Below are 24,668 nucleotides of genomic sequence, written 5' to 3'. Positions count from 1 at the left end.
TGCTGAAAACTTTTCCTGTCAGATTGCTCTGTATTACATTACTATTTTGTATATTTCTCAGAGAAAATGAATTGTTTTTCAAACTTACAAGATCTTTGATTTCTTCTTTGAAGTTGTCTGTTTTTAGATATGCATAGCTCGGAATTCAGGAGAATACCATATATCAGAGTTTTGTAGTAGATAACTGCTCTGACAAATGTTTCTATAAGAACAGTTAAAAATGCTGCAATAAATGATCTAATAACTTTTGATATCCACCAGATTATACTATTGTTCTTCTGCAGTGGACAAATAAAAAGAGTTTTGGTGAACAATTTCTCTTGCTCATTTTTCTCAGAATAAACGTATAAGAATTGATTTCGCAATGAGCTTCTTTGAGAAAGTAGATGTCCTGCTTTACCATTGAAAATAGCAACACAAGCTCTTTATAAATATAAAGTTTATTCAGTATATATTGTTTAGAAAAATAAGTTCACATTTCAGAATACAAACAAACAAAAACACAATTTTCCAGGCACAAACCTCTACATTAATGTTTCTCAACTGTGACAACTTGAAGATAGGTGTTCTTCAATGCCTAGCCACATCTTAAAAGTTGCAAAGGTTGAGACACACTGCTCTATTCAGTACAACATACAGACATATTTTCCAATCTCTTTGGTTTGGGAGCAAAGCACAACAATCTCTCCAGAAATGCAATGCATCCTTCCTTAACAGTGCAGCAACATGCTTGCCTCCTAACATCTACATTCCATGTAATTTTCTTCTTTTGTCATAAGGCACAATCAAAACCATATTGATTTACCAAAATAAGTTTTGTTCCAGGTGTAAAATTGTGGGCAACAAACGGACACAGTCCAAGCTGATTGTAATATTCACATGCTTTTCTTTCTTCATTAAGCTGACAAGTATAAAATTAAGTTATTAAAATATTATAAGAAAATTTAGAAAACATGTCAATCTATCCTTTTAAGATATGACTGCTGAGTGATGAACTGCAGAAGCAGCTTAGGCATAGTTCAAAACCTTCACTACCTCTAGTAACATGCATTCCCCTGATAACAGGAAAGAAAGGCTGCTTTATTCCTCCCACGAACAGATTCTTGCTTACTTGTATTTAGTTGGACAATAGCCATTTACTGAAGGCTGGTTACTATGAGATATACATAATGATCAAAGGATAACTTAACATTCTTCACTAGCACACCACATTATACTGAAGGGAGTGGAGTAGGATTCCATAGGCTTCACACTGGGCCCACAACTGTTCAATACTTTTATGAATGACTTGAATGATGAGATGGTGGTGCTTGTTAAATTTGTAGATGACACAACAGTAGGTTGTAGAAAAAAAGCTAACATCCTCCAAAAAACCCCCCTTAAATTTCAAAATAATCTGAAGAAGTTAGAGAGATGGGCTGAAAACAAAGAATGAAATGTAACAGAAGCAAAGCCAAAGCAGAATTCAAATGCCTAGTATTGGCAATATTATTTGTGGGGAAAAAACTTGGAATTACAATTGATAAGAAACACTATGAGGCAATTGTCTGATATTACTGCAAAGAAGACAAAAGGCCCTTGTAGGCGGAATCAAAAGAAGAAAGTTTCCAAATTAAGAGCTGACAGTTTTTCTTTATTTTGCATTGGTCAAGCTACATCTTAAATAATGTTCTCCAGTTCTGGGCACCACTCTTTATAAAGGATTTAGATAAACTGGAACAGATTTAGAGAAAGGCACTAAGGAAGATCAGGGAAGGACCAATTTACTGAACTTATTAAATTTGCATTCCATTTTCATAGTAGGAAAAATATTGATTCCCATTATCAAGAAAGGATTAGTTAAAGCAAAGGCTGAATAGACATTAGGGATATTTTAATCTGGGTCTCTGTACTAAACATAGGACTTCAATTGATGACCCAAATGGCTCCTTCCAACTCTATTGTTGCTGAATTCTAAAATTTTTCAATTTTTCTTTTTCATTTGGGCAAAATATAACACAGAAAATAAATTACACAATAAAGTAACTCAACTGTTTTTGCTGTCAATACAAGCCTGACAAAACTAAATAGTGACTATTTAGGTGTCCCAGTAAGTTTTCACTCCTTAAAAAGTGTCATCTTTTATTCAGCCTTACCTGGAAGGCTGGAAAAGAAGTAAGACTGCTTTAATGAATAGCCGAGATCCGCTATGCTTGTGTGAGTTGTGAAACGCTTTTTCAAAGTAATTTTTGATGACCATGACATTGTCTGGGATTCTAGCTTGAATGGGAATTAAAATATTACATTTTTATGTGATACACTAATAAAAGATATCTAGATTTTAATGAACGGAATCCAGATGAAATTGCATTATTGCAAATATCTCAATATTAATCAGTATTCATATAAGTCAACTTATACTGGAGAAAATTTGGAACAAAATATGATTCAAAGCACAATTTTGCTTGTGTCACCCAATTTCTTCCAGTTTCTCTCTCTGGTATAGATAGATTTATGTGCCCATTATCATGTAAAAATAATGAATGGGTTTTCTAACTGTTTAGATTGCTGATTCCCAACCTGTAGTCCACGAACCCCTGGGGGCTGCAATGTTGTCACGGGGTGGAGTGGGGTGTCCACACACAAATGTTTGAAGAAATGTTATGATTTTAACCAGGTCTTGGGGGGGTCTGTGGCCACAAAAGGGGGGTCCACATTATTTAAAGGGGGTCCACAGTGAAGAAAAGGTTGGGAACCACTGGTTTAGATGAGGGGATATTCACTTTTGGATACATAATTGTTACAAACAGAAATCCAGCCGTAACTATAAAAAGCAGTCAAAATGATTTACTGTTTAGCCTGGAACAAGCATGCATGGCTGAAACATTTATCATTGACCACACAGCCTTTTTGCATAGACCATTTCAGAGAGCCCTGTGATTTCTCTCCGTTGAACAGCTCTTGTATCCCCTTCAGCTAAGTAACTGGGGAGTGCAGAAACATACTCTTTGATTAGTTTCCTAACTTCAAAAGTATGTATTCATAAGTTATTTTTTTAAAGTGACCAATTACCATGAAGAGTAATTGCACAGTTGTTCCCCCCCCTCATGTCACAAAGTCAGGGAAACAATGCTGTGGCCTGATGTCTTTTTAACCTCAGGTGGGAAAGGAAGAGAGCTGGGCCAAGGCAAGTATATCTGCAGTACCACTGATGAACCAGAAGTTCTTCAGCCCAACGGCACTGACAGCAGCATGCAACCATATAGGTGGGTACCCTGTTTCCCCTCAAATAATACATCCCCTGATAATAAGCCCAATCGGACTTTTGAACACATGGCAATAAGGTCCAGCACTTATTTCAGGGTTAAAAAAAAAATAAGACAGGGTCTTATTTTCGGGGAAACACGGTAGATGTGGTGGTAATGCCACATTTGGAGAGGACCTTAGTCGTCTTGAAACTGGATCCTCTGTTTTTTTCAAGACAATTATTTCAAGTTGGGAATTCTAAACCTGTTTGGTTTTTTTTCTTATCATATTTTCTAGAATGCATTTGTGGCAATTGGAAAGTGCATACAGATTTCTGAGATGAAATTCAATCCTGTGGGCATTTCCCCCAACACATACACACATTTTGCACAGTGAAGGGGTCTGCTACCTAATATCTTTTCCCACTTCAAAAACTGTTGTGGGAATAAGCAATTCATAACTTTGATTTTCCTTTAAATAGATTCCTTTACATCTTGGGAAGCTGTACTGATTTCTGAGTAGGAAGCGCTGCTAAAGTGGAAAGGAAAATCTTTCTGAATTACAGGCATATGACTTCCACAATTCTACTAAGCAGTTTTCTATATTACTGGAGAAATCATATTAATCTCTTTAAAATAAACTTACAGTACAATACAGTACCAAACCAGACAACAACTTTGATACTGTTCTTACAAGTTTACTGAAATTACAAAATTGCATTAATTTAGATCACGTATAGGACAACTTATTCCTCTCAGAACAGATGATCAATTAACTACTTGGCTCAGCCTCTCTCTGCTAGTAGGAATACTATTGATTGGAGCAATTGTATCTACTATAACCCCTCCCCCCTTTCTGCAGCTATTCTCTCAAATGAAAGAAGCCAGAGATGCTTTTCTCCAAAGTCAGGACAATCTTGGGTGCAATCACTTAACCTTCTGTTTTATTCATTTAAGATGGACCTCTACAGTTTAGCAACTTAAACAGAGCACTTACATGTGCAGTGGAATCCTGCGATAACAGATTCTTGTAGATTACACCATTTTATGTTTGAAAACCGGATACTGATAGGAAAGCAATTTCTCCGCCAAATCAAAAACTAGCTGTGAAACTTATTTTTTTTTCTATGTGCAGGAAAAACAATAAACATGAGAGATCCAAGTATGATGTCTGTATTGAACACCTCAAGAAGACGACTACATGGTGGGTTCTCATTCATACATCAAAAACTTCCTTCCACTTTATGCACATTCTATCAGCCTTTGGTAAGATTTTTCAACTGATGGGAATTGCACTGACTGGTAATCCAGAGGGATAAAAGCTAGTAAGGCAATCTTTTTCACCTCATTAAATCAAACAAGAGGGAAGAAGGATCTTGACTTAAAACAAATAGCCTTCAGGTTCTTGCTATATAGTGGATTTGGAAAGGACTTGTTTTTTCTAAGCACGCAGTTGTTTACAAATAATGTTCCAAATATGTGTTTCCCCCCTCCCCTTTAATGATCTAATAACAATTGCAGCATAGGCAGCAACTGCTCACATGTTCTATTTCTGCAGAGGTTCTTGAGATAACCTGACCAGATCATTCTTCCTCATCTTTGGTATGTTGCAAAAAGAGACAAGTTAGAAATAAGATAGGGAGAATGCTTTCGTGCATGATCACAGTAACAAAAAGCACTCTGTTAGAGGAGATTCCTACATTCAGTTGTTATCACTGATGTTTACCCAAATCGTAGACCTGTAAGCACATTCCAACATGCAGAAAGGCTGAATGAATGATGGCATAAGCGCTCTTTGCCAAACCATTGCAATTCAACAAGTTGGGGATGGAATATGGAGGAAGAAGGGGAAATATTTTGAATATTTATAAGTAACATACCATCTGTCAGAAGTATCCTGTATTTATTTCACATCTACTATTATGGAAAGCTCTCATCCTTTATTTATCAGAGCAATGGAGTTTTCAAGGGGATCTTCCATATGTAAGGGAATTGGGGCCACTGTTTTAATTGCTGCCAGACAGACTTCTCTTTTCCTATGTTGACGAATCATAGAATATATGAGGTGGAAGGGGCCTTCTGGATCATCTATAGTCCAACCCTCCCTTCAGTACAGGATTCAATTAAATCATCCTTGGAGAATAACTAACCTGTTTGAAAACCTCCAGCAAAGAGGAATTTACCACTGTTCTAGGCAGTCTTCCACTGCTTAACAGCTGTGCTGGTTAGAACAAGGATTTAAGGCCACTAGGAAGAAAGGCACATAGGATTTAAAAAATAAACCAACCAGCAGCCATCCTCAAATCTTGTAAAATTATCTAAAACTAAAACAGAAGTAACACTTTCACAAATGTTTGTCCCAAAGCCTATAACTGCATTTGTTCATAGTCAAATATAAGACCAGTCCAAATTGTTACACCCCCCCCAAAAAGAGAAAGAAAATCAATTAATAAAGCTTTATAGGGGAAAGAAATCTTTAAAAATAGGCAGAAATAATTTCCTGTTCAAAAATACAGAAAGAAAAAATAAATTAAACTGCTCATCATATCTCAAAATGATAAAATGGACACCAATGATTATAAATAGAATCATCCTACTAATAAAAACAATTCTCATTAGCACAATTAAAATAATATTTACATAGGTGGCAGAGCCAAGGATTCTGGGTTGCATAATTTCAAGTGGCAAAATGTTTTCTTCCCCTCCCCTACTGATTCAAACAAGACAAAGAAAACTTGTACCATTTCCAAAACTATAAAAAATTGAGAGTGCAGAGAGTGATATTCTGGTGGAAAACTTTTAACAACACACACACAAACATACACATACACACCAAAGAGAGTATTTGCAATTGTGCTCGCAAAAGAAAGTAACAGTAGCTTGTGAGGTATTACCTAAAGTACTCCTTTAAATTTGAAAACTGAAATACCACTTTCTCAATGCCCACCATCTATAAGTAAAATTGAATCTAGACCAAAAAAAACCCCAAAAACCCCTAGTATGTCTTTTCTCTTTGAGTTCCAGTCTTTTTAGAAAGATAATCTTGTTCCTAATCAATAGCTATTGGTTATTCTGAAATTACCTTGATTTTCTCCAAAGAAAGCTACTTGGGTAAGCCAAGCCATCTAATATTTGACTGGCATTTCCCTTCCAGCCATGTATAATTCCTTTTGATCAGGCTTAACAAAAGTGAGCATTCATGCAAAAATTGCATGGCAACTTTGTATTCTTAGTGAAGACCTCCTTTTAGTAAACTGGATTCTTCTTCAACTGTGCATTTTTTAATTTTTCTATATGCCTATGGGGGGAGTGGGAACCCACTGCTGTGCTTCTAGTCTTCAAAGGAAGAGATTTTTCTACTGAAATGCAAATACAAGATTATTAACCTTAAATTGTTTTTTTTTATAAGTCTTGCATATCTTCTTCCATCTGTACTGTCTGGAGTTTAGCCAGCTGTTTCTTGTCTGTCCCCAGTTCTTCACAGATGGCATCAACTATATTGCTAGTAACATATTTGGTTTTGGAATCCAGCATTGCCGAACTGCTTCCTGATCTGCTTTCTGAATCAGATAAAAAGTTTTCCTTTAGAGTGGGAATGGACTGCAGGATCAGCCGCTGTTCTCGAGTGAAATGGGGATGTCCTTGCAAAGAGGAGTGGGATCCAATGTCATTGCTTGCTATCCCACCGATCCCTGTTAGTGCCGACTGCACTGGAGAAATGGACACCAGGTCATGGCTGTTGATGAGGGAGCAGTTCTGAAGAGTTGCATAGTTTGCATTACTAATGGAAACAACAGTCGGCGGCCCACTTGTTGTGGGGGGTTGCATTGGTGGGTTCTCAGAAATGGCTGAGTTGAGTTCTTCTGCATTTAAAAGGGAAGGTGGTCCAAGAGAAAAGTTATGCGATATAGTCACGTTAACTAAGGAGGACGCTCCTCCGGGCTGGAGGACCCCATTGGATAAGTTTTCTGAAGGTAGATTAGCATGAAGTTGGGCATTTTGACCAAGGGGCATGACTTGAGAAAACACCAGGCTCGTTTCCAGTCCTTCCTGTTTCACCGGCTCAACTGCCTGGGTGGTGTTTGGGATGGTGTACACCACCGTGCTGGGAGCAAGGGAGCTGAAAAACACTTTCCCTTGTTGTGCTATCGTAGAGTCAGTAGTAAATGTGCCATTGCTTGATGTGCCTTGGTTAATGGAAAGACTACCTGTGGTGGGAGAGGAACAAACAAATAAAAACAAAAGAAAGTTTTAAAGGTAAAGTCTAAAAGTATAAAATTAAAGTATAAAATTAAATTAGGAGTTAAATTTTCATCTTCCCCCGTGTTTTTAAAACACAACTTCCGTCCAATAATCTCTACTTAAAAAGGGGAAAATGTTTGCTATTCTTATAACATTAAAAGACTCAAGTGTTTTTCGTTTTGAGGTGTGATCCATCCACTGGATATTTTAATATTTATGGCTGACCATATTTTATAGACATTGTTGCTACTGATGTTTCATTTTTTTATTATATGCCACCATGATTCCATATGGATTTGTTGGCATATACATTTAATAAATAAGCATGTATTATCCTTGAAACTGCTTAAAATGTAAAGATCAACAGATAGCTTTCTCACCATATGAAAAGCATTGTTTTCCTTTATGGTGGTTTGAGCCGAAAGCAGTGAATAATGAAATTGTGATACTTAATTCAATTTTAGAAATTTGTTTTCTTACCCTTTGATGTGTCTTTTAAATTATAAAAAGTATCCAATATTTATACACACAAGCACACACACAGTATCATTGGGATTTTGTGAGCTGCAGCCAAATTAGTTTTGACAAGACACCAGAATGCAAATTCTATCCTAACGAAGGAATACTAAAAATATTAAAAAAAGCTAAAATCTTAATCAAATAATGAAGCTGATCATTTATTTTTCCATGAGATGAAGATGAGCTGTGAACACTGGATATATGGAACTACTGGTTTCTTGTAATATTCAATTCAATTATATTCAATATTATATTGATTTATAAAATGGTGATGCAAAGGACAATATAATCCCCTGAAAGTTATTTAAGTATAGCAGCTCTGATATCAAGGAGTGTTGTTGTTACTAGTTGCGAAGTCGTGTCCGGCCCCTTCGCTACCCCCAGGCCTTCCTGTCCTCTACCATCCTCTGGAGTCCATTTAAACTCATGCCTACTGCTTCAGTGACTCCATCCAGCCACCTCGTTCTCTGTCGTCCCCTTCTTCTTTTGCCCTCAATCTTTCCCAGCATTAGGCTCTTCTCCAGTGAGTCAAGGAGTAGAATTCATAAAAAATATGGAAAAAATTATAGAATTAAAATAAGTTGATTTGTTTTCCAAATTCTACTGGAATGAAAGTTGCCTTTCCTACATTCCTACCTCCAGCTGGCTTACATTTCTCTATCTGGAATAGAAAGGGATTAATGGAGCTCAACATGTCTATAGCAGGTAACATGTTCTCCATTATTACAACAGAGGCAAAGATCAAATAGTTAATTATCACTGCTTGCTAGGAATTCTGGTAGTTGAAGTTCACACATCCCAAGGTTAAGAAATGCTGATCTAGGTAATTTAATCTACTCCAAGTAGCAAAAAGTCTTCAAACTTTCAAGCAAAAAAGCTCTTTCCCATGATTTCCTCATGATTCTTCTAGCTGAAGAGGCCAGAGGACCTTTTGCATATAAAACATGAACTATCGGCATTTCTAGAAGCTGACCTTTGGATTTCCTATATATATATATAATCTAGGGCAGTGATGGCGAACCTTTTCGGCACTGAGTGCCCAAACTGGAACGCACGTACATGTGTGTGCATGCACACATGCCGGAGTGCCAGAAACACGAAGACCAGTTGGTCTTTGGTTTTCCAGCACATGCCTTTGCACCAGCCAGCTGGTCTTTGTGTGCGCCAGAGCACTGTTGTTTAATATTACTAAACACCAACTGCCTATCCCAGGTCTTTAGGAAGGACAAAAATGCCACATCTAGTCTAAATATGCAGCTAACTCTGCAACCATGTAGCTCCTGAACAATGAACATATAGTCCATCGATCTAGTGGTGATTCTAATGTTCAAAATGCAAATTGATCACAAAAAGTCAACCACATTTTTCTTGCAGGCTTTTGTCTATTTGTGCAAAATTATTACCCCCAGCAATTATGAGAGTTGGTTGAAACTGTAATTCAATTCTAACGAATTCCCATAATTGCTGGGGGCAATAATTCAGTGTCTCTGGAAGGCCACAAGGTACAAATCCTGCCTCAAGCAGGGGGTGGGACCAGAAGACCTCCGAGTTCCTTTCCAGCCCTATAATTCTATGTTCTATAAACACACAGATTATGACCTAAACTGTTTTTTCTGAATACCTTCAAGATATTTTTTTACAAATTACAATGGTGAAGTGGGAACTATTTTGTCATGTTTTCAAGGTCTAGCAGCATATGGGAAAATGTATTTCCATCCAGTTTGACTTGGGCCGAAAGTATTGGAGCTTAAAATCACAGATGATGCATGGAATAAAGTCATGAATTGTCATCTTAAACACTGCTCTCATAGTATAGGTGAGGTGTATGGTTTACTTCACTAACATGGGATAGGACAGTAAACACTGCCAATATTGGATACTTGGTGCAGAGCTCATGAAGAGTCAGCCATGATATATAAAGGGAGAAGATAAAGATGAAATATGCAAATCTCAGTGAAGTTTCAGAAAACAGAGAGGTTGGTGAGATTTACAAGAGATAGCGCTGGAATTAATAGTACCTAGTTTACCTTTCTCCATGATTATCAAACACAGGGTTATGTAAATGCAAATGTTCACTACTGCAGCTGTTCATAGGGAATGTTAGAGCTTAAAAGTCATCTCCAGGGATAAAACCTGTGTGTGTGTGTGTGTGTGTGTGTGTGTGTGTGTGTGTGTGTGTGTGTGCGCGCCTGCCTTTGAGTCAGCATTGATTCCTGGTGACTTCCTGGACTGGCTCTCAAATAAGATATTATGTATGAATGATACATAAGTGAAACTCAGGAAAATTGAGCCGTCAACTACAGCAGTGGCCCCCAACCTTTTGAGCACCAGGGACTGGTTCCATGGAGAAAGGTTTTTCCGTGGACCAGGGGAATGACAACATTGTTTTGCATGCTGCCTGCATCCTGTGGATGGGGCTTTGCTTGTTTGGGTGCAGTTGCTGGGATGCCACAGCCCGGTGCCAGTCCACAGACTGGGGGTTGGGGACACCTGAACTAGGGATCTCAGTATAATGATTAGACTGTAATCTGTGGTAGTGCAGTAGTTAGAATGCAGTAGTGGAGACTAACTCACTGCTCACTCCAGGAGTTCAATTCTAAATGGCTCAGTTTTCCATCCTTCTGAGGTCAGTAAAATGAGGATCCAGATTGTTGGGGGCAATATGACTTAGAGAGGGCTGTAAAGCACTGTGAAGCAGTATGTAAGTCTAAGTGCTATTGTTATTGCTATTTTATACTCACCTAAAAGCAAGGTTACTGAAAAATAATGAAACATTACCAAATAGAACTGTATAGTAATAGCAAACTGGTGTGCTATCCAGACCATCCTGGCTAAAATCTCATCTGCCAAGGACTAAAGTAAAATCTATTACCAGTACTGCTCCTGGCAGTTACGGTCTCTATCTAGTATGTCTGTGTTACCTTCTTGGCAACATTACAAAACTGGTCAGTGATTCCTTTCTTTCAGGATATTTTTTTTCAATTTCCCAATCTAATTTTCATTTGATAATCTCCTATCCTAATACTATTAAGCTCTGATCCTGTCCAGTTCTTTTGTGATCAAATATGGGCGTGCAAAGGAAGGATTATTATACTGCCCCACCATGCATAATTGTAGGGATTATGCGTCATAACTCTGTAATTTAATCTGCTTTACATTTGAATGTACCCTTATCAAATTCACATTTCTCAAATATGAATATACAGTATGTAGTGGATTGAATCTGTCAGTCCTTACACATTGCAAATGTGTAAGATGCAGTTTTCTAATTATTTAAAAAAAATTAAAATGTTAGTGCATACTAAATATATGAACAGAAAAACTGGTGGAAGTGACATTTAACAAATAATATACAGTAAAACCTCAACTTGTAGGAGGAAGAGAATTACGTTAAACTTGGCTTCATATCATTTGCATGAATTAATGTCCTAATGTCCACAAATAATGATTTGTATTATATGAATTATATGAATTAATGCAAATGACAAACATTGAGAGGAATCATTCAAACTATTTTGAATACAATGGGCTTTGTTTTGATAAGACATCCAAATAGAAACTACACCCACTGTAAAAATGAAATCTGTTAAACCAAAGATTTACTCTCTTGGACAGTATCTTCTGCCACACCCAAGAGCAGCCGGCTAAGTAGGGCTGAATGTTAATCTGTATGGCTCCCTCTACTCAAAGACAAAGCTAGTCCTACGGCCAAAACAAGCAAAAGAAAATAAATAGTGTGGATCGTAAGATGCTAAAGCCTGCTGATAGGGGAAAAAGTTTGAATTTTCATTGATTCTCCATCAGTATCCATCTAAAAACCTGTTTTGCTGGATTTGGGTGTTTTCCCATCAATACCAGTCTCCACCAAATCAAAATATCTTCTGTTCATGGAAACAGTTCATTGTACATATCTCCAACATTCTTAATTTCACAACAAAAAAAGCAATAATTTAATACAGTGAAGGGCTTTTACCTCGGGAAGTTGCTGCTGATACCGGAGGCAGCTGCATTGGGGAAAAACTGAGGCCTCCATTAAGTAACTGGCTACTATTTGCTGAATTAGGGATTTGGACAACGCCATATTGATTGATTTGGATTGGAGCGGTAAAAGTGACTACTGAGCCACTGTCTTGCGATGCTATTGCTTCTTCACTTTCTTCCCTCTTTACTTCCATGCTTGGTGTCAAGCCTGGGAAAGAGGCAGGCCCAGAATTGGGACTGTATGTTGTTGTAGGTGTTGATGGTGCAATGGAATTGGACAGAGAGGTTTGGAGGATTTTGAAGTCTTTCACATCTTCTGAGGAAGGGTCTAACATGTCACCCATGGAGACTCCATTGCTCAAAGCATTGGGCGATGTTTTAAGTGGATTTGATGATACCGCCTGAGAAGATCCCACACTGAGACCATTGAGAAGGAGACCATTGGGGCCCTGAATGAAAGAAGTACCATTAAGAAAAACAGATGGATTGGGAGGCATCAGATTTCCATTCAGTAAAACTCCTGAAGAGCTTAAGGATATTTTGGAGTTTCCAAGTTGCTGCATATATACTTGCTCCATTGGGCTAGGAAGGCTTAAGCTGGTGCCGCCATCAGAGGTGCTCGCAAGGGAACGTGGAGACAAGTCCTCTTGCCCCTTGCTGGATTCATCTTCTGTGCTGGGATTACCATCCGACTCACTACAAATCAAGAGAGAAGCAACAGTGAATTGATGTGGTATTTTTCATTGAACCTTTGAATCATTGAAAAGAATCTTACTGAATTGTTTTCTCATGGATGGGAGAATCAATTATCCTAACTAACAGATCAAGGAAAAAAGCACTAGATTAGTCTCTATAAGGATTCCAGTTTTCCATATATAAGCTGCTTATGAGAAGAAAAATAAATAAATAAAAATTTCCCAATCATGGTACTGCTGTCCTATGTATTTCTACGGCAAAGAAAAAGACTCCAAGTTATTTGATTATTAGTGACCAAATGAAAATATCCATGTAGGTTTTCTTAGCAACAATATAGAAATGCTTTCTGCCAGCATGTTTTGTTATTTCCCAGTCTAGCCTAGAGGTTGCTCTATGCAAAGTGACTTACTCTGTTTAGAATGTTTAGATGCCAAATCTGACACACGATTCTTTAAATCTACTCTCCCCAACATTCCTCAAAATTCCAAGTATCCTACCAGATCACAAATGTTGGAGCTCTTATTCTAGATCAGGGGTGTCAAACTCAATTTCACTGAGGGCCGCATCAGGGTTGTGTTTGACCTCGGGGGGCCAGGACGGCCATGGCCAGCTTGACATCACTCGTGTCAGGGTGCCTGTGGTGGCCAAGCTCTCTGCCAGCAAAAACGAGCTCCCAAACTCCATTTTTGGCTTGATGGCATTCTGCAACCCTCTGCCAGCGAAATTTTCGCCGGCAGAGGCATTGCGGGCCGGTCCTTTGCTGTTTTGAGGGCAGCCCTGCAGGCCAAATCTAAGCACCCATGGGCCAGATCCAGCCCCGGGCCTTGAGTTTGACACCCCCTGTTCTAGATTATATGTTTCATCCATCCAAGATGTAACTTGGATGACAAGTTTTGTTTTAAAAGCAGAAAGAAAGTAAAAGATTGCAAAGAGCTTCCAAAAAAATTCCAATGTAGATGATTAAAATAGCAAAATGTACTTTACTGGGGGAGCGGATATCAAAATGGCACAGGCACAAAACAAACATGTAAAATTATTGCCATAGCAGTCACCAATCTTACATGTTCTTATTCACTAACGTATGAGTGAGGGATTGACCAGGAAACATCTCTTGGTGTTGTGATGAAAAGCCCAATGAATATATTGGCCATTACTATGGAAAAAGCAGATTTCATGTTAGCCTTTTAGCATACCCTCTTGGTAATGTCATTGGCCTCCTTCCTGAGATTCTCATCACCCCCCACCCCTTTTAAAGCCATGGAAATATTACTATTTTTTTCTTCATATAAACTCATAGACATATCACACTTGCCTTGCTTTTTATAAACTTGTATGATGGCCATTCGCAGCATGTCATGTAATCAGCACTATAAAACAAAATATTCTGCTACAGCAGAAAATAACTATCCTTTAAGGGGAATTTATTCAATAATGTATAGTACTTAATGTATAGTACAATAATGTATAGAAAAGAATGCAAGGATAATTGTTATAGAAGAACAAAAAAAATCCTACATGGTTTTAGGGAATTCTGATCATTTAGGACCCTGAAATTACCGTTAAACTTTTTACCTTGACTACTATGACCGCTTCTAGACATCAATATCGCATAATTCAGAGAAAGGCAACCAGAAGGTCAGAGAATTAGAAACAAAGGTTTATGAAGACAGAGAATGAAAAATCTAGGAATGCTTTGCTAACATCGAACAGGACATGAAGACACACATAGGGCAGGAAGACTTATTCCTTATTACTCCAGAGTTCAAAATTAAAAATAGTTTTAAATTATAGAAAGACAACTTGTGATTGACTTAGAAAAAAATATGCAACAGTTAGAAGCAGTTATATAGCTGAACCAATTCCCCACCAAAGGAATGATGCCTGGCCTTTCAAGGATAGAAGCTAGACATTTATCTAGACATTTGTCAGAATTGCTCGGATTCTTGAATCAAGTGGGTAGTTGGATTTGATCCCTCCCCACATTAATGCAGTCACCAATTTAGATGGATTTAAAAGATGATGAAATAAAGTCTCAACTTTTTTATTCATATGAAAATTCAGTTAATCAATCCATGAATTGGCTAAAATCCATACTAGTGGTCAAATAAGATTCCTTTAAGCTGGGTAAAACTTTACTCTGGACACATTAAAGCAACAAGGTTCCTCCCACATGCTTTGGTATAAAACATTTCAATTAAAATAGTGCAGAATCTGTGCAAGCAATTCTCCAGGTATTATATTCAAGTTATATTAATTTCAGAAACTGGGCCCTATTTTCAGGACAATATATTTAACACAAACGTAATAAAATACATACTAGAAAACCAATTTGCCTAAACAGATAAACAGAATGACCATGGGTGGGCAAGAAAGCAGTAAGAACAAAAGTGATTTCCAGCTGGCTTTCCCATTGATTTTGTTTATGGGAACCTGGCAGAGTGTTGGAAATCACAATCGCCTGACACTGCTGACTACAATAACACTGCAGCAGCCACAACTTTGCAAATACTACTAGTGTGAATATTCTTGAAATTTCAATACATATTTATTTATTTATTAAATTTCTATGTTACCCATCTCGCCTAGGGGTGACTTACAACCAAATAAAAACAAATGGTTATCTGGACCAAAAGGGAATTCTCAAGGAATATTTGCATATAAAATAATGCTATAGTTTCAAAGGACAGATCATGATTTTGGAATACAAGCATGCTTGATATTTTAAAATGCCATTTATACTTCTAGTTTCAAACTTTTACGCTAAAATGCATGTGAGGATTCTTATTCTTATAAGGCTATTAAATCAGGCTTTTATGTTGTTTGATTAGCCAGCCAAATTTAAGTACTTTGCAAGTTCCACTGATTTAAGGACATACATAACTCTCTCACTGAGGTTCATAAAAACCTGAAAGCACTTAACTTTGACTGGATTATATCCAAACTATTTAGATAATAGGTGCATTTAAAAGAAAGACTTTCTTCATAATCAGCTTCAGACATTAGACATGGGCCACTTGCTTGTATGTACATAGGAAAGAAAGAGCTGCAAAGATTAACATTCTTAATGTGTTTCTACAGCATCTTCCTCAAAGACAAAGCATCGTATTACTCCTTCAACAGTGTTGAAAGGTTTCTAATTACTGCAGTGTGCAGCTTTTTACATTAGACCATTTTCATGAAGGAATAAGCTGACATTTTCCCTCACTAAAAAAAACTTGACAAAATGTATGTTGCAGTTATCTTTATGTGGTTGGGTTATCCACTATGGATGGATTCCTACAACATATGGCTAACTCAAGACTACATTAGCCACATGCTCAAACCCAGCGTGTGAGCCTAATCTGGTAAATCATGATGTGATAAATCATACTGTGGTTTGTTTAGCTTTGACTGTGTGCTATGTGAACCCAGCAATTTTGATTCGCAAAAAGCCATGGGTTATGGATTAATGAGTTGCAAAAATTCACCAGATAATGATTTGTTGAATAAATTATAAACAATCCCTAGCCCGGATCAGCATAGGAACCTCAGCTCTGGCAGAAAGCTGAGAAAATTGACCAATGGTTCATACCAATCATTCCACGTCCTTTCAGAATAATTTTATAATACAAATGCATAAATAAATACAGCTTGGTTTCATTCTTCTCTATTCGTTTCCTGAATGCATATCTCCCCACAGGGGCAAAAACTATAAAAAACAGTAATTCTGGACATAAACAAAAATAAATAAACCAGATAATTTTACTTCTTTAATTTAGTGAGATTTAAAGTCACTCTTATATTCTTGGAATGCTAGGATACATTTCTTGCTAGTCCATGATGAAAACAGCATCTCTTGCTACTGTACTGTATTCTACAGTTTTTAAATTAACACATACCTCCAAAAGCACTCTTACCTATTGTTCAGGGAACTGTATGATAAATTTTGCCTGCTCATCAAGATTTCTCAGAATAAGAGTCCAAAGAAGTTGCAATGCATAGTATGTCATGTTCAAAACTTTTATTGAACTGCTATTCCAAAATTCAAAAGTGTTGCTGGATCTTTGCAAACTTTATTATGTATATCAGCAAAAATAAATTGCTGATTTATGCTGTGGTGACACCGTACTTAGAATGCAGTACGGCAGGTTGACTCTGAGCTTATCATTAAGTAAGGCAAAAGTTAGCAGCACAGAAAGAAAAGAAGAAACCATCACAGTATGACATGCTCCTGTTACACATACAGGGATGCAATGGGTTCCCTACTTTCAGGTTGGATGCATTCTATTGTGCTTCTACAATAAATCCCAAATAATTCTACCAATATTAGAGCAAACCAAGATTCTTGATGGTATGAAAAAGAAATTATAGATTGATAGGGATAATAACAATGCATTTAATGCCCAGCCATACATGTAGAATCTCTATTTGTTGACGGAGAATTTCTTGCCTATATGGAGAAAAATTCTGAAGTTTTAAGTGGATTGGTTCCAATGCTAGTCAAATATTGTGAAATCTATCAGCTCTTCTATTCACTATGGAAAAAAGTGTCTAGCACAGACCACTTGTGCTTATAACATATCTTTTTCAGATATCACATGTGTACAGTACAGCAAAGTTCATTTCACTCAGCCTTCTGTCTCATAATCTAGATGCTTTTAGAAAGCCTGCAGAAAAGATACTGATACTGCAATATCTGCCATTCAGTAGAAGACAATTTCTACAAATGGACATTTAACACAGATATTCAAGCTAACAGTTCTTCAATTAGATCAGTGATTTAAGAACTGCAAGAATATTTTTTTTAAACAACCAGATCTTCATGACTCTCAATGGCAAATCATGTAAATTCAGCATAACCAAGAGTCATTTTGGACATGTGGTTAAGGCTCCAGGCTAGAAACCAAGAGACCGTGAATTCTAGTCATGCCTTAAGCATAAAAGCTGGCTGGGTGATTTTGGACCAACTTCATTCTCTCAGCCCAGCTCACCTCACAGGGTTGTTGTTGTGGGGAAAATAGGACCAAAAAGTAGTATTAGGCATTTTTGCTGCCTTAAAGTAACAGAAATAAATACTAAGTAAACAAAGACTTCTGTGAAATAGGTGCTTTTTATTTTGCTCAACTTTGCATCTGCCAGCTTTATTAGGCTTTCCCGTGTTCTAGGATCAATGGGAGGAAGAAAAGATGTCTTTCTCAGCCTATCAGGAAAGATCGAGGCAGAATCTGGAACTAGCATTTTGTTCTATCATTAAGTGGAATCGTTTCTACTATTAAACCATAGTCTTTTTTTTTTTTTGACTAGGTGTAACCAAAGGAAAACAGTACCCAAGTAGATCTTGTAATAAGCATAATAGACATCTAATGCCCCAAATGGCAGTGGCTGGTTTCAGACACAACAGTCTACTAATGGCATCTTGAACTGATGAATTTACCACCATAACGAGAGAAGGGACCAAATTGTGTTAGCTGCCTTCAATCCTGGGTAGTTCTCAAGGGAAGAAGAAACAGCACAGCAGGGGAGTGGAAGAAAAGCGTTATTGTAGCCAAAGCAGATCAGAGGGGGATAGCCATGCAAATAAAGAGGAATTAGTTGTTTGTGTTTCATTTCTGCAATTCATTTAAATATAACTAAGGATAAATAAAATAAAATAAAAAATTTAATAAATAAAATAATATTTTATAGACACCTCTACAAAAAGGTACCTTTTTTGTGGAAAGCACTCAACAGAGAGGAAAGACTAAGGAAGTGATATCAGACACACACGAAAATTAACCCATAAGCAATAATTAATGCACTGCAAAATAAGTAGGTATCGGCTCTTAAAAGAGAGAAGTTGATTATATTCCAAGAGAGTTCATAATATCATGAATGTTGCTAACAGCTGAAAGCAGTCTATTCTTAGACAGGAACAGGGACAACAGTTCATATTTCTATAAGGAAGGCAAAAAGAGCCAGTTAATTATCATGATTACAGTGGCTATGTTCATATAACTTATTAATCTATGGTTAGGTGAACTACAGTTTAACTTAATCCAGCTGTCTGTGTTTGAAGAACTCTCAGAACTATAAACTTATCGTGCAGGTTTATTTCCAACACACATAAAACTACAAACTAGCCAACCATTATTTTAGCCACCTATAAATATACAAACTTCTCCAAAATAAAACCACGGACATCTAGGCTGAATTTCCCATCCAGCCACAAAGCTTATTGAATATATCCACACAACACTAATGAAGCCTGGTATAAATGTAGCAGGCCATTTGCATAATGTACAAATATCAGTTTTAATTTGAGGTTCAGCTTTTGAGAATTGCTAATTTATTGGTTATGATTCAGAATGTCTGAACCCAAGTCCATGCTACGGTAGTCAAATATCATGATTCAGCAAACCGCACTATGAACTACATAGCTAATTTCATTGCTATTTTATGAATGCAAAGTATTAGTAGCTTGGTCTATCCATCATGTTAATTGATTGTATATCACAACTGATAAGGTTTGATAGAATAATATTTCTTTGCTAGTGCATGAACCAAGGTTATATGTTTCAGGGATAATAACTGCTTACTGTTTTAAATTTCAGAGCTATAAGCCACAGAGATTATGCTTTTACATAAAAAGAATGTGCACCTTTGATCTTGTGCGCAAGCCAACAGTTATTGGCTGGTGACCATTACAGTCAGTGTGCTATTAGTGAACCAGTCCATTGATTGGACTTATAGATGCTGTGTAGAGTTTAGGTATCCAACCTTCTGGCTTGCTTGGGCTGCACTGAGTGAAGAGGAATTGTCTTGGGCCACATACAAAATATATAATATAGTTAATGTATAACAATAACAATAATAATGATAATAATACATCACACAGTCCTAAACGCTTGGGAAGTGTTTGACTAGTGATCTGTGATACAAAATCCAGCATAGTTATCTCGTTTGCTGTATATACTGTCATTTTGTGTAAATATTATTATTAATAATAAATTATATTATTATTATAATAAGTGTGGGGCCACATTACTAGCTGTCCAGGGCCATATGGGGCACGCAGGACATAGGTTGGACACTCCTGCTGTAGACCATCTATTATGATCTAAAACAAGTTGAAACTGAGCAAATGGCCCCAACCTCTATAAATAGCATTGCTAGCCAGAATTTAATTTTAATTTAATTTTAACAATTTTAATTTAAATTGTTTAGGTTTTTTTTTAATGAACTTTCTTCAGTACACAAAATTACGCTTGGCAATATTGATGGAAATAGAAAGGGAAGACAACTGATAAAGTGGATGGATGCAATGTCTCTGGAAAAGCAAAAAGCTATTACAAAGGATAGGCCAGGATGGCAAGCATTTGTCTATGCAGTTACTATGAGTCAAAACCAACCTGGCAGCTCCTAGCTAAACAAAACAAAATTTTTTTTATAAAAAGAGAAAAAATACAATGTAGCCTACACGATAAAGTTTGGCCCTGGTTTATGCTCCTTTCCAAAAGCTTGGAAAGGAAAAAAAAAAGAAGGGTGCTTTTAAAATGGAAAATACCCAGGGTCTTAATAATCATTTTACCCACCAAAGGAAACCTGTTTTCAAAAGCCCGGCAAGCCCTCCCCAAGCCCCTTTATTCTTTAGGAGCTATAGCAAGTCCAAACATCCACACATGCCTTCAGCCTCCTGTACCCTCCACCTGGATAGCATTTGCTGACTGGCCCTCCCTCCACCTCACTTCTGACTTGCCATTTGTGCATTTGATGTCTTTGCTCCAAGGACTCAAAGGGGATGGATCAGCACAATTGTGCCCTTACTTGAAAAGAGAGGTCTTTGAGGCTTAAAAAAGAAAAGAAAAGCAGGCAGCAGATTTTTCTCCTCTTCAATCAGACTCTCTAAAAAGGAAGAAGGAAGGGAAGCACCTTGTGCAGAGGCATGTCGCCTCACCTGGCTATTGCAAGACAGATGACTATCTGGGGTGACCTCTTGTCAGACAACTTTTCCCTCCTTTTAAAAGGTTAGCATTTGGAAGGCCCTAAGCAGTTCCCTGGAGCTATAGAAGGGATTTCTGCGGCAGCAGGAATTATGACCATGAATTTAGTTGGAAAATAAGAGATCTACAGGTAAGATTCCCCAAAGGAAGACCAAATAAACAAATTGTGCCAAGTCCTGGTTTGCATATTCACAATGGCTCAGCATGATGTGAAACTCCAGCTTTTCCACTGGCTCCAGTGGAGAAACCAGCTCAAAAGACATCTGGCAGGTTGCTTAGAATCATAAACTGTGGAAGACCCCGTTCCCATCTTCTGAGGACATAAACCTGATCCAAATCAGCACAGAATCAAGTTTCACAACAAGAAGAGCAAAGAAGGCACCAACCAAAAGGAGGGGGGGGAGAGAGGGAAATAGCTCACTAGCCAAGCTGATGAGCTTCAAGTTTCACTTTTTTTCCTTCCTGGGTGACATAAAACCTGAGGAAATAATTAACGCTGTCAAACAAAATGAGTGGGAAACCGTTTCCTCACAATCTCCAAACACAAAGAATCAGGTCAAAAATAGAATATTTGTTTTATTTATTAAAGGACGTATGTAAGGGATGCTAGAAGAAACAGAATTTTTCACCTCTGTTTAGGAGAAGATAAGCTGAAGAGCTAGAGAAAAGGCCTTCTTCCTTCTGTCAAAGGTGGACCCAAAATACCAGGCTGGACATACAGCAGGGAATAAGGCTATGTTGCAGAGTGTGGCAATGCGGTGCTTGGGACAAAACACCAGGGGGTACAAAGTTTTTAATTTTTGCAGAAAGAGGACAAATCTTTGACAAAAGCACTAGACCCAAGAAGATCTAAGCTACAAAGAACTCTTGAGGATTAGGGAAAGGTTTGAGAAAGTCTGGGGAAGCTATGCCCCCAGGCACAGATTTTATGTTTTTTTAAGATTACAAGGAGAAACTAGCACTGAAAAATGATGTGGGGGGAGTGGAGATCTTGGAGACACATTGTGAGAGAAGATGGGGAGAAAATTATGTCTAAAGGATCAAACAACCTTTTAGTTTGCAGTCAACAATCCCTTCCTTGAATCCAACAATTAAGAAGCAGAAACGTGGAGAAAAAAAGCCAAGGTTGCTGGGAGTGGGAGACTGGAAAGAAAGGGGCTGCTGAAGGTAAGCGCCATATTTGTTAGGAATGAAAGCCAGGCAAGGACAGAGGGCAAGGGAGGGGGAAGAGGGGAGAAAGGCAGGCAAGAAGGGAGGGAAACAGGAAGAGCAAGAAAGAGCAAGGTGTTAGATTGAGGCAAATTGCTCTGGTGTGAATGAAACAAAGCCAGGAGGTTAGAAAGCAGCTAGGCAGAAGGCTGGGAGGCCTAGGAATTGAGGCCCAAGGATAGAGTTTGGGAAAGCAGCAGAAGAAGCAAACTAGGTGCCTTCCTTGGAGCCATGTTTTTTTTTTAAAAAAAATCTTTGCCAGGGCCCCAAATTCCAAAGGTAGCCTTGAGGCATGCACTATTTGTACTCCAGCCAACAATGCAGGAAGGATCGTAATGATGTCCTGCACTGCAGGGATGTTGTGAGGTTTACCAAGCATATATAAGGAAGCACTTTGAAATCCAGACCCAGAACGTAGAAGGAGAAATGGCATAAGCAAATCCCTCCCAGGAAAGGCAGAAGTCAGAGATATACCAGAACAAATGGAAGGGGATGCAAACCAAAGTGTGGAATTTACTAAACTCAGAAAAGGATGGAGCTCATGCCCCCCCCCCCCCGTCTCACTATATGACTCTGTCTATCTGCTAACCCCGCTGGTCATTTCAGACCCTGCTGGCTTTTAATAAGGCCTCAAAGCTTGGTCGTTCTCCCAAGAGGTTAAGTGGATCCTGAGGTCAGTTTGTCCAATCTAGCAGTGGAATGATTTTAGATCTCCTCCATTTGGAACATTGCTTCTGTTATTTTACACTGTTGTTTTTAACCCTGAATACAGTGTTGGGGGGGTGGGGTGTAACAGAATTTGTTTAAACATTTAAAGCTTAATTGAACAGAGATTCCGAACATGTGCAGAGAGCTTCCTTTCTCGAAGGAATTTACGAGGGGAATCTCCAGAAACATAACTTACTCTGCTTCCCGCCATGCCACCATCCCTCCCCACGCCCCACCGTCCGCTCTCGTGGAAGTTAAAAGGCTCCGGGGGAGGGGGGGAGCCGTTCCCGCGAACACGCGGCGCTCTCACCTTTTGGACTGCGGCTCGGCGGGGTTGCGATCCCGTTGCCGCCGGTTTTTGAACCAGTTGCTGACCTGCGTGAGCGAGAGGCCGGTGATCTTGGCCAAGTTGCGCTTCTCGGCCGGGGAAGGGTAGCGGTTCTGCTTGTAGAGCTCCTTGAGGGCATTGCGCGACTTCTCCTTAAAACAGTAGACCGTCTCCTCGCCGTCCCAGATGGTGCGGGGCAGCGGGAACTTCCTGCGCAGGCGGTACTTGTCGACGGCGCCCAGGGGTCGGCCGCGGGCCCTCTCCGCCTCGGTGTAGCGCGCCTTGTACCAGAGCTCCTGCAGGAGCGGGTGGTTGGCGGCGTCGAAGCTGTGGCTTTCCAAAATCCCGTAGAGCTCGGCATAGAGTCCCTGGTGGAAAGCCACCAACGCCCGGGCTTTGAGCAGGCTCTCGTTGCCACGTAGCAGGTCGCTCTGGGGCAGGGACCACAAGAACCGGGCCAGGCGGTCGAGGTTCCCGCCTTGCTGCAAAGCCTCGCAGACGCAAGCGACGTGGTCCGGGGAGAAAGCCAGCAGAGCCTGAGGCGAGGAGGAAGACGAGGACGACGACCGAGGCGAAGGCGACGACAAGGGAGACGCGGCGGCAACGGCGCCCTGACTCCGCAGCAAAAGTTCCGAATGGAGTAGAACTTGACCCGCAACTCTACCGGCCGCTTCTTCTTCCTCCTCCTCCTCCTCGTCCTCCTCTCCTTCCCCGGCTTCTTCCTTCCTAGCAAAAGGAGCCGCCGCCGCTGCGAGACCAGAAGGCGCTGCAGAGGTGGGAGTCGAGCCGCCCGAGGTTACCTTCTCGCTCGCCCCGCTGCAGAACATTTCCAGGACGTTTTCTTGCTTGATCGTCGCCACCACGCTGGGAATCGCGGTGGTGGGAGAGGCAGAAGACATCTTCCCCCCACCCCCCCGGTCTGGGTTTGGTGTTAGGTGGAGGGGCTTCTCCCCCGGCTTTCTTTCCCCCTTTTTCCCCTTCCTTTGCAACTCCCCCTCCCCGGAAAGTGCTCACACACCCCTCCTGCTACTGCTGCCGCCGCTCCTCCACCTCCTCCTCCCGGACCGCCACCAGGCTGGCGTCTAGCTGATCAAGTTTCCCCTCCGCCACGTAGTAACCATTAAGACAGCTTGTTTTAGCAAAGCTCGTGTAAACGGATCGCAGTTTCTTCTCCCCCTTCTACCACCCCCACCAGCCGCTCTCCTCTCCCCCTCCTTTTCGTTCTTTCTTTCGTTCCTTCTTTCCCTCCCTCCCCAACGTGACTCCTCCGCGCTTCTCTCTCCTGCTACATATTCTTACTAGCACAAGCAGTCGGCTGGATTCGGGAGGGCTCGCTGATTGGGCGACTCCAATGGGGGGGGAGGCGGAGGATCCGGTGTTTCTATAGAAACCGTCAATCAACTCCTCCCTCTCCCTCGGCTTTAAGCTCAACGCGACTTCCTCCCCTGAAATGTGAAATACCTCTCTACCTGGAGGCTTCTGCTGCGTCTTGATTTGGCTCCGCGCTCTCGTTTCTCCCCGCTCCAGTTGCCAAACCAAATATTACAGCTGATACCTTAAGCTCGTTGTGTGGGCAATATTGTTTTTACACTTCGTAGGAGAGACATTCGAACGCGCGCGCCACGATCCAACTTTGGGAATTTCCAAATGAATTAAACTTCTACTTGGGTTGGGCACTTCTGACTGGAGAGCCGAGGTTCGGCAGCAACGGAGTAGAGATAGCAACTTCAGGTTGAAACCAGAGGCACGATATACGTGTTAGGGTAATCAGCGGATTAAGGCTGCAATGCTGGTACTGAGTTT

At 39.5% G+C, this 24,668-nt stretch overlaps 1 protein-coding gene across 1 annotated transcript; it reads right to left on the bottom strand.

The window, feature by feature from the left end:
* Positions 1-424: 424 nt before the first annotated feature.
* Positions 425-23,801, bottom strand: SIX4 (SIX homeobox 4). Its single transcript, XM_058162933.1, has 3 exons — positions 22,848-23,801; positions 11,959-12,662; positions 425-7,432 (listed from the first exon to the last, which is right to left on the bottom strand). The coding sequence occupies exons 1-3, from the start codon at positions 23,762-23,764 to the stop codon at positions 6,627-6,629; spliced, it is 2,427 nt and encodes an 808-aa protein (XP_058018916.1). The 5' UTR covers positions 23,765-23,801; the 3' UTR covers positions 425-6,626.
* Between the last annotated feature and the right edge of the window lie 867 nt (positions 23,802-24,668).

Source organism: Ahaetulla prasina, chromosome 1 (genome assembly GCF_028640845.1).
Source record: "Ahaetulla prasina isolate Xishuangbanna chromosome 1, ASM2864084v1, whole genome shotgun sequence".
In the NCBI taxonomy this organism is placed as follows: domain Eukaryota; kingdom Metazoa; phylum Chordata; class Lepidosauria; order Squamata; family Colubridae; genus Ahaetulla; species Ahaetulla prasina.
The sequence above is the reverse complement of the archived record's forward strand: the minus strand, read 5'-3'. Positions and strand labels throughout refer to the sequence as shown.

Excerpts from the sequence above, each read along its gene's own strand:
- SIX4 (XM_058162933.1), bottom strand. The coding sequence starts at position 23,764 with ATGTCTTCTGCCTCTCCCACCACCGCGATTCCCAGCGTGGTGGCGACG. Across the intron at positions 12,663-22,847 it reads GCCGAGCCGCAGTCCAAAAG|TGAGTCGGATGGTAATCCCA; the intron begins GTGAGAGCGCCG and ends CTTGATTTGTAG. Across the intron at positions 7,433-11,958 it reads ATCAGCAGCAACTTCCCGAG|GTAGTCTTTCCATTAACCAA; the intron begins GTAAAAGCCCTT and ends CTCCCACCACAG.